Source organism: Dysidea avara, chromosome 1 (genome assembly GCF_963678975.1).
Source record: "Dysidea avara chromosome 1, odDysAvar1.4, whole genome shotgun sequence".
Lineage (NCBI taxonomy): Eukaryota > Metazoa > Porifera > Demospongiae > Dictyoceratida > Dysideidae > Dysidea > Dysidea avara.
Window position 1 is genome coordinate 44309408 of NC_089272.1, and position 11130 is coordinate 44320537.

Sequence of the window (11130 nt, forward strand, 5' to 3'; positions counted from 1 at the left end):
AAACCGCCTTGTAGAGAATTCAACTACAACAAATCACCCTGTAGAGAAGAAGTTACCTTGTAGAGAGTTCAGCTACAAAGAAACCATCATGTAGGGAGTTCAGCTTCAAAGAAACCACCACGTAGAGAGTTTAGCTGCAAACAAATCACCTGTGGAGAGTTCAGCTAGAAACAAATCACCCCGTAGAGAGATCAGCTGGACGAAGTCACCTTGTAGAGAGTTCAGCTACAAAGAAACCATCATGTAGACAGTTCAGCTGCAAACAAATCACCCTGCAGAGAGTTCAGCTACAAAAAAATCACCCTGTAGAGAGTTCAGCTAGACGAAGTCACCTTATAGAGAGTTCAGCTACAAAGAAACCATCATGTAGAGAGTTCGGCTACAAAGACACCACCATGTAGACAGTTTAGCTGCAAACAAATCACCTGTAGAGAGTTCAGCTAGAAACAAAATACCCTGTAGAGAGACCAGCTAGAAGAGGTTACCTTGTAGAGAGTTCAGCTACAAAGAAACCATCCTGTATATAGTTCAGCTACATTTCAAGTCACCCAGTAGAGAGATCAACTGCAAAAAAATATCCTGTGGGGCATAATGGGCATGTAATAAATATATGTATATAATTTGTATAATTACTAATAAAATCAAAAATAATTGAAGCACTAAAATTCTTCTTTAAGTTCTTTTCTTCTTCCTGTAGTAATGAAAATAACACATGGGTTAAAAAAGCCCCAAAGCCAGCCATAGGCCGGCTTTGCAGTATACAAATACAAAAAGAAGTGATATCTAATCAAAAACAGCCAAGCTGTAAAAAAAGGTGCGGCCCCCAAAAAGGCCATGGTGAAAAAAGATGTGAAATCCAAGGTGGCGGCCAAGAAATGGCTGTGATGGTAGGTTAATGGTTACATTTTAATAACGACAATTCAGGTGAATTTTGTGCCGCTTGGTCTTGGCACCAAATTCACCTGAATTGTTGTTATTAAAATGTAACCATTAACCTACCATCACAGCCATTTCTTGGCCGCCACCTTGGATTTCACATCTTTTTTCACCATGGCCTTTTTGGGGGCCGCACCTTTTTTTACAGCTTGGCTGTTTTTGATTAGATTAACCTTTACATGAACATTATAATGATAAAAATCTCTGAATTACAGAAATTTGCAATGACAGGCTTAAATGTGTGCACTGATCTCCTTTTGTCATCTTTACCTATCATCTCAACTTCTTTGGGAAACAGACCATCAAATAAATAACTAACTAGATAATGGTGCTATGAAATGGTAGAGAAGATTACATATAGGTTATATTATAGTCATTTGCTTGCAAAAGCCCAACATGGACAAGAATTGAGAATAAAGATTATAAGCAGTAGCATAGAGGTCACAGTGTTGCAACGGCACATATTACATTTCCAGCCACATGCAGTACGCAGAAAAAACAGCAACTATAATAGATTAAAATCATATCATCATTTTAATTGTTTTATCACAGCATTTGACTGTTCTAGAGTATTTTGATTTGTGTAATATTACAACAGCTTCCTTAATAATTCTTACAACTCCTAATTGATATGTACTTAGAGTGGAGATTAGCCCTTCTCCTTGCTTTTCCTGTCAAAATTCAATTGCACACACACACACACACACACACACACACACGCACACACACACACACACACACACACACACACACACACGCACACACACACACACACACACACACCTCTACTAGTATATATTTAAAAATCTGAGGAGTCAAGGTTCGATTCTTCACCCAAGCACCCTGCCCTTGAAATGTGGACATTATACATAGTTAGTGGCATGTGGTGTGCAAGATATGTAAGTTTAGTAGTATAACTATTCATGAATCTCCAAAATTTACATACATGTATGTAGCATGTCTGTAGACTGTATATCATGCATTATAACAAAGTTATTATCTAGGAAGAAAGTTCATTATTATGTCCATAACCTATACTTTTATTTATTTGTTTATTTTTAAGGCTGTATAGCACAAGTGCTGAAAGTCTGTAGGACACCTGGTCCTACAGCCAAGAAGAAAAATCCATGACCAGATGTGGGCAGCCTTGAACCTGTAGCCATTCAATTGATATGATTTGGATAAAATTAATGCCAATCTTGAAGCCATACTGTAATTATAGACTAATTTAATAGATATATAATTTATCAACTTCCCAAATGCCATAAACAACCATAATTATTTGACAGGTTTCACACATTACCTATTTCCTTATAAAGTAAAATTAATTTTACAAAAATTACATTATCACCCTTAGAACAACATGTAATATAACTGCAATATGTATCTACAAGTCTGGTCATTTTGGATGTAAAGGGAATGTTACTCTGTACTGTAGGAGAGCAGTGCATACTTGTATATTAGTTTTGATACATATCATAGAAATCTATGGATAATAAGGTGTATTTAGTGACTTGTCTTGTTACAGCAGCATCAGCAGGTTAGTAGAAATTGGTAAAAATATGTGTGCATAAACTATGTATGTAAGTCAGTAATTCCAGTATGATTATTACTATGAATTTCATAGTGGAGTCTAGTACCATTTTCTACCTGCGTATAACAGCTTTGTTTTCTTTCTAGTGAAATTTTGTTACTTTTGAAGTATGTAAATTGTATGGAGAATTTTTAAAAGTTTCTAGAGGTTGTGTGATAATAAATTTCCCACTTATGAAATGTATCTGTAGCTCTCACTATCACTAATGGTCCACAAGACACAACAGTGTGTATCAATCAAGTGGCAAATTGTACATGTGGATTTACTGGAGCTGATCCTAACTTTGTGGTACCAGATTGGAGAATAATCAAGAGAAGAGATGGTGTAGTTGTCAGTAATGGGACTATCAGTGGAAGTGAAACCATCAGAAACACTATCGATGGGCTGGAGTGGATAGCTGATCCACTTAATGGAAACAATAGTGTGTTAAGAGTTGGTCCAGTGGATGGGACTGACAACCAGTCATCATATCAGTGTAGTTTTGCATTGTTGAATGGAATTACTGAGAGCTCTATAGGAACTCTGACAGTATTAGGTAAGTTAGATTCTGGCATTGACCAGTAGTGTTAATACACAAAGTACACACAACCATAGATTATGTACATACCTCAAGTATGAGTATGGAGTACATGTGCAGATGTTTCATTATAGTCAGTAGGTGTTCATCTGAGCCCCACTAAATATAGTAATATCAAAGAGGTGAACATGTGTTCACTCCCAATGGTTTTCTACTGGAACAAGCATGTTTTCATGCTATAAACATGTTTGCACACCTGCGGAATCGTCCATATTAAACATATTTGATATTCGTAACTCACTTGTTCTCCCATATCAAGATGCTTTTTGACTATAGTTCTGGAATTTAAAGGACTTCACAGCACTATTAAATGTTTGGGCAGCTGATTTGTGCAACAAGATTTATTAATAAGAAACAAAGGCTTAGGTGAGTGTAAGCTGACTATAATACAATTTTGATTCAATAAAATAGCAATTATTTATGTGCACACAAGATATTAAGTTTCCTTGTCTAATAGGGTATGTAAGAACTAATTTTCACTAGTGTTGTTTTAGTAAGGACTTTTAGTTTTAGTTATAGTCATAGTCAGTATCATCAATAATTTTAGTTTTAGTTTTTAATTAGTTATAGTAATTTTTCTTAATTCCTTTAGTTATTGATTTAGTTATGGTTATATTCTCTGTGTCGCTTTAGTTTTAGATATGGTTTTAGTTAAAAATGTGAAAATTATTTTAGTTTTAGTTATAGTTTTAGTAATGTTTTCCAATTCTTTTTAGTTTTAGATTTAGTTTTGGTAAAATATTCTGTTGTATTTTAGTTATAGATTTAGTTTTAGTTATAGTTTTAGTTAACTATATATTTGTCTTACTAAAAGCACTTTTAGTTTTAGTTATAGTTAACTAAAACAACACTAATTTTCACCTTGTTGACATCCCCACTACTTTTTACCTGACACCTTTACCCATGATACATGATACTATAGAAGTTGTAACATGAGATTTGTGTAACCGTGACTACAATTGATTTCCTTCTTTCCAGTCAGCATCAAACCGTGGAATTCTCTATCCCAGCATGTGATTGACTCTAAGGATATTGATAAATTTAAGCTCTAGCAACAGTTACTTGAGTATAATTCTATTTTTTTATTGCTTCTTTTGTGATCTATACATCACAGGTACTCTTTTCAGAGGTATGCACAATACGTAGTAGCAATAATAATGATAATAATTATTATAGTTTAAACACAATTTTTCAAATCTTAATCATGTACATTAGTTACTGGTAAACAGGATGTTTACAGAATTACATACTTGCTAGGCTATATGTGACCAAATTTTGGAAAATCACCCATATTGGCACATTTGACACCTAAAACATTTAACGATCAAATCACAAACTTTATAGTGCAAATCTACTTGACGATGGTTTCAAGTCATTCTCAATACCTTAAATTACAAGAAAATTCTTGAATTTGTTTTTAAAACTGTTCCCTGCTTTTATTAGCAACCCACTTAACATGAAAATTCTAATTATTTCGCGCACGCCCATATGGGTGATTTTCCAAAATTCAGTCACATATAGAATCTAAGTTTGCATGCTGCAGTCAATGGACATGTCTGTTTGACCTACACACATACATGTATACACTATTCTGTAGGCATGCTCATGTAGTATACAGTACATGTTACAGATCCACCATCACTCATCAACATCACAGTGGAGGATACTGGCACCACCTTCATCACTATATCATGGATCAGTACATCAGTTGGTAGTGTGACATACTATATCATTATCATCTTCAACTGGTGATGTGATGATACAATTTACCACTACTGATACAGAGTACAGTATTACTGGACTATCCATTGGTACATCATATAGGATCAGTGTTGTCCCTAGTGTGGGAATGTGTCAGGGAGAAGGAAAAAAAGTGATGGTGAATATATCAACTAGCATACCCACATGTAAGCTACCATTTTATTCACATACACTAGTCTTGTGACTTGCAGGTTTTTGCTATTGAATTTGTCACCTTTGCAATTGACTTCATATCCCATTTGCAATTGAATTTGTCACTTTTACAGTAGAATTCATCACTTTTGCATTTGAATTTGCTACCTTGGCAACTGATTCAACATGCTTCCAGTAGAATTCAGGCACTATGGTCGCATTTTCAGGAAATTTTATCATGACTGATTTTGTGTTCTTTGGGCCAAGATAGAAGCAAATTTCTTTTGGTGACTAAGTTATTGTTGGCATTTCTGTATAAAGCTGTTTCTAAAGAAATTACTAGATATCTAGTGTTTTCAGAGGTATAAAATTCAGGTGTGTATCTGATGGATGGCATAATGTCTGTCAATAGTGAACTACAGTGGTAGGAAACCTTAGACCATCCTAAGTGGTATTCCCACCTTTTTCTGGTTCTGGCTGAGTGCAAAATTGGATGAGGGGACCATTATATGATTATTAATCAAATAATCATACAAGGTTTTGGGGAAGCACATCTGTGCAGGCCTAGCCAATTGGTGCCACCCTTTCCTCTTTGGAAAAATTAAGTATAAATAATTACAAAAGTTATAAGACACGTACCATATTTAGCACTCAATCTATTCAAACCATGCACAGAGATCATGCAGGTATAAAATGCCACATTGGCACAGTTTACAAATTTATACTGCAACTCATTTACATTAAACAAACCTGCACGGCTTTTAACAACAGCAACCACCTATTTATGTGATGTACACTGAATAGAATAATTACACACGTGCAGTACCAATAATGGCCTGACCAATAACTGATGCTGGTGAGGAGCAGAAACAAGTTACCACTTGGAATGGCCTTATCAATTGTAAGCGTGCTGTAGTCAACTGAATACAACTAATCACTACTAGCTCTTGTTGGTCAACAATAGTTTCAGTTGCTTCATTCACGTTAGCTGAGTGCTCACTGATTAGTTGTGACAACATTTCCTGCAAACCTAACAAATTCTAATGCAATAACAGTTAATTCTATGATTCTACTACTGCAAATGAGACAAAGTCATTTGCAAAGGTGACAAATTCAATAGCCAAAACCTGTAATAAAAGACTTTTAACAATAGGTACGCATTAGCTTACATTACTTTGTGATTAAACAAATCTTCATGTTTAGTGTAAATATGTAGACATACTATACAATAGTCACTCACACAGGTTTCAAAGGGACCAAATGAGTGGAATGCTCTTGGTTTGTCACTGTGAGCTACCAACAACAAGCCGGTATCACTGTCAGACAATATGATAGGGTTGGAAATGAATATTGAAAACTATAGGTTTAATACAGACAAGTAGGCACTAGCCTATTATGCTTTTAATTTTGCCAATTATGCTCATAATTATGCTCAAAAATTTTGCCACGGTTATAATGTTTTGTTACTTTCTAAGGATAATTATAAACTTTGGCTTATGAAAAACTGGTTAAATGTAAAAAGTACTCATTGTGCATTAAGAATTTGGCTACATTGTAAACTATAATAACACTCATGTCAAATAACTGCTTAATGCCATATGAGTGGCATTGACTGTTCTATTATTGTAAATCAACCTTTTTCTGTGGCATGCATTTTTTGCTTACAGTATAACATGCCTATTATGCTAGCATTATGCTTGATGCTTTCAGGCACCTCTTATGCTCATAATTATGCCAGCATAATAGGCTGGTGCTTACAGACAAGCGGATTATTAATTTTCTATTTAATAATTGAGAAGGATTGTAGCCTTCATCCTCTGCTCTCAAGCATGGCTGGCTAGCAACAGTTGTTAAACATTTTACAATGTGCATTTCATATGCAACCTCTCTATTAGCTTTTACAGTATTTGCTCACAAAATAGACACCATAATAAACATGTTAAATTAATTTTGTATTTACAAATTATTTATTGTAAATGTTTTGTCTGTACAGTTCAACCTTCCAGAAGCGAGTCAGTTGTTTTACCTACCATTGCAATTGAAGGTTTGACAATGTGTACAAATTATGTTGCAGTAGCTGCTGTCTTACAAGCTAAGTACTACTTATATTAACTGTGTAAATTAACATATGCATTATGCCAAATGTAATAGGTGCGTAGTGTGTTTAAATGTGAACCACTTAGTAACGTGCATATATACTTCTATTCTATTAGGCCATACCTATTTGAAAATCATTTTACAACAAAATGGATCTGTCGGTATGCAAAAAAAAACAAAAACAGCTAGCTATAATTTTAGATGTGTACATGTTTATGATTTCTGGTTATAATATTATTATTATTATTATTATTATAGATCCTCTATACCCTATGTTATTATTAATACTTTACAATACAAGTATGTATTGATGGTCCGCCAACAACTTGTGCTAGCAGCCAGGAAATTACTTAAATACAAAACTAATTACTTAATTACAAAACTAATTAATTACAAATAAGATAAGAGTTAGCTAGGCTCACATCACTGAGAAATTACTAGTTATTCCTAAATTATGGCAGTCTGTACATCTACAACAAAAAGATAGGTGCATGGAATGTCAGATGAGAAATTGTTTCGAAAATGTTGTAGCAAATAATTATAGATGGTGATTTTGATAGCTGGTAGTGACTAGCTGGTCGAGATCAATGAATGGTAGTTTATTCCACAGATCAGTAAGTCACATTAAAGCTGTATGCAGACCTATCAAATCCCTTCTATACATAACTGTTACAACAGATATACATAGCTAGTAGTTCAATGAGCACTGCACTGATGCTATCATAGATTTTCTTTGCCAGAGGTGAGGAACACGCTGGTTTTACATTTACAGACAGCTAGCAGTATATTTGAGATCAAAATTATACCAACTGACTGTTCTATTAGAGTATCTTGATCTTTTGCAGCAACTTTTAAGATGTCACGTGATCTAACTTTTTCTTATTTCTTAGTTAAAATCAAAATTGGGTTGGTCGGGTCTGAACAACAACTTTTCATAAGGTGGTTGCATGGGTTCCCTGCGAAATTTTGGGGAAGTTGCAAGTCGCTAGCTAGCTAGTTTTACTTCAAAATTTAGCATCAATATTAAGGCATTTTCAAGCCTTTAAATTGCAAAAATTCTGCAGCTCCTGGGGGCACCCCCAGACCCCCTTGAACTTCTAATTGCTATAACTAACTGTACACTGCATGAGCCTAGCAAGTTTCATGCTGTGCCCCCTGTATGTAAGGTCTACAATTACCTATACATATAATATAGAATAGAAAGTCTGAAGAACAGATAGCTACAGGCTTGAGATTTATATTGCTAGCTAACAGTGAAATATCACTAAAATTGCATATCTGAGTGTCTAATTTTCAAAAGTTTCTTCCTGTGGGGGCATGCCCCCACACCCACCTAGAAGGGTCGTGCTTCACACTTCGCAAAATGTGTTTCGCAGAATGTGTTTCGCACGCTGTGCAGCAACTCCTCTCATTGGCAGCACCATGTATATAGTAACAACTTCATACAATAGCCTGACCAACTCAATTTTCCCTCCTCTGGCCCTGGTATGGCCTTAGTGATGGACATACCATAACTACAATACATACACTCATACGTATCTAAAAACCTTTTAGACCACAGCAAGGTGAAATACTGAAATATAATTGGTTATTTACAGGTATCTAAATCCTTGTTCATGTCTCAATAGATCCCTGTATCTGGGGTGATACAAAACACGGCAATTACGTGCCTGTAACATTGGCAACGCATGGGCGTTTAACTGGTAGAAAGGTGCCATAACATGCTTTAAAAGTTACAGGGAGCTGTTAACGCTACATTTCTTGTGTCACAAACAGCTGTGAAGATACAAAAAGCAGCAGTGAAGGTACAACAACGAACTGTGGTCTAAATTAGTTAAACACAGGGTTCTGCAAAATTTAGAAACCCTCAGGCCCTGTAGTAGTGCCCTCGCTTCACTTTTGCACCACAACACAGGGTCTTTCGGGTTTCCGTAGAACCCTGTGTTTCAATGTCGAACTATTATACTGACCATGTCACTTTTCTCATCATAATCACTAATAGATCAGAGTATTGACACTGAATTAGATGATGATAAGAACACAACTTTGATCATTGTATTCACTATTATCATTGTCCTCCTCATAATATCATTAGTAATAACTGTTGTCATTATTATTTGGTTGTGTGTGGAGCGTTATCACAAACAGGAGCACATCACTTCTGGTAAGATGCACAAACAGAAGTAAACAATTATCCTGACTTTTTTGGTTACTAGAAGTTAAAACTCCTGTGAATCAGCAACAGTTAAACACAGACACAATCAAGATGCAGTCATCTCCAGCTTATGTTCCAGTAGGTCAAGACAATTCAGCTTCTTCCATAGTACCACAATATGATACTATACAAGTTCCTTCTGATCATCAGGATGTACCAATGATGGCTAATCCAGCTTACCTGACCCATAAGAACATCTGAAGTGTTACCTCAATGGAACACATGTACCCAGTATATCACACCTTTCACAAAATGTAATGTGCCACCTTATTGCACATGTATGCATTCAAATTATTTACAGCTTGTGTACTTATGAGACTGACATGCACTAGTAATATTATAGATGGTGTTCTGATCATTACAATAAACGCATATCATCGGTGATTGTCATGGTAATAAGTCAGCACATTTCCTTTGTGCAATATACAGTACACAGTATCACCATATTAGTCAACTAACTTTACCATTGAAATTCCATGGCCAACTGCTCAGTGGGATTTAGCTGTAGCTACTACTAGTCTTGTACAGATGTGATTTTATGTAGAGAGGTATTTACTATTCAGCACATGCTTTTTGTGAGATTGATACTGGAGATGAATATATTCTAATAGAACAGTCAAGTTAGATTCAACCTGTTAAGGTGAAAGTGTTCTATGAATGTGTACATACTTTTAGAAATGCATCATACTACACATCAATATGACAATACAAATGCTTGGACTACAGTATACCTTTAGATGTTAAAATGAATGTGCCTTGTTCATTAGAGAATACAGTGGTCCGTATACAAACTTCAAGAAGGCATAATGAACTAGTGGGATACTATACAATTATAGTAGAAGTATTGATAGTATACTGATATTATGGGTGTTGGCATCTAGGACCACATATTATAATTTATAGTTGTAAAATGGGCACAAGTGATTTGCCTGATATGTATGCCCAAAGCCCAAAGGTATACATACGTTTCAGGAGGCTCATAAGTGTTACATTCACATATATACATACAGCTATTGCCATAGCACGATTCCTCTAAGGCTTTGAATGTTTCAGTAACCAACTTTTTGGTAGTCTATTTTTGTAATGTTTGTAACAAAACAAGACAGACAAATTTTATTATCAAAACACACTTCATGAAAAATCACCATACCCTTACAACTGTCAACTTCAGATGATATTGTAAGTAAGCAACTGCATCTCTTTATTTGTTTGCTTAGGGGTCCTGTTTTTCTATAGTACATTTCTCAACAGGAGTATACATAAGTACAGGTATAGATCACATCACCAAAGCTTGATCACAGCTACAAATAGTAATGTATTGGACTGATTTGTAGATTGTGTATATAGGACACATATAAGGGGACTGGCCTAAAAGGTAACACACATGCGTACGTGTTCCCTCACTGCTGCTAACATACCAGTATCTAGCAATTGATCATGATGATAACTATTAAGGTCCTGTTATTGAATAAAATACAGTATTAGTGTTCTCACTCTTATTGCACTTTAAAAGTAATGGAAAGGGGTTAAGAGCCTTTCCAAGCTTCTGAGTTTGACTAATCATATCTCCTCATATTTTTTAACTGATCACTTTGAAATTGCAACAAGCAATAGTGGTATGCTAGCAGCATAAGGTGATGACATTTCAAGCTGGTACCTAATTTGCTAGTCAAGTTATAATTATGGGTTGTCAAGTACTTACAATTGGAAAGGCTATAACACCCCCTTTTAACAAATCTAGATTACCACACTATGAAGGTCACATAACAAGATATTATAATATGTGACTGTTCTATTAGAGTATCTTAACCGGATAAA

At 35.2% G+C, this 11130-nt stretch overlaps 1 protein-coding gene and 1 long non-coding RNA gene across 2 annotated transcripts; both read left to right on the plus strand.

Annotated features, from left to right (window-relative positions):
* The first annotated feature begins 2288 nt into the window (after positions 1-2288).
* On the plus strand, positions 2289-5073 carry LOC136246929 (uncharacterized). Its single transcript, XM_066038530.1, has 5 exons — positions 2289-2476; positions 2721-3065; positions 4738-4855; positions 4932-5014; positions 5060-5073. Exons 1-5 carry the CDS (start codon positions 2425-2427, stop codon positions 5071-5073), a joined length of 612 nt encoding a protein of 203 aa, XP_065894602.1. The 5' UTR covers positions 2289-2424.
* Positions 5074-9068: 3995 nt separating this feature from the next.
* LOC136265549 (uncharacterized) lies at positions 9069-9630 on the plus strand. The gene is made up of 2 exons (XR_010705593.1): positions 9069-9261; positions 9314-9630. It is a non-coding gene; the product is annotated as an uncharacterized lncRNA (long non-coding RNA).
* The last annotated feature ends 1500 nt before the right edge of the window (positions 9631-11130 follow it).

Excerpts from the sequence above, each read along its gene's own strand:
- LOC136246929 (XM_066038530.1), top strand. The coding sequence starts at position 2,425 with ATGGATAATAAGGTGTATTTAGTGACTTGTCTTGTTACAGCAGCATCA. Across the intron at positions 2,477-2,720 it reads TGTTACAGCAGCATCAGCAG|CTCTCACTATCACTAATGGT; the intron begins GTTAGTAGAAAT and ends ATGTATCTGTAG. Across the intron at positions 4,856-4,931 it reads ATCATTATCATCTTCAACTG|GATCAGTGTTGTCCCTAGTG; the intron begins GTGATGTGATGA and ends TACATCATATAG.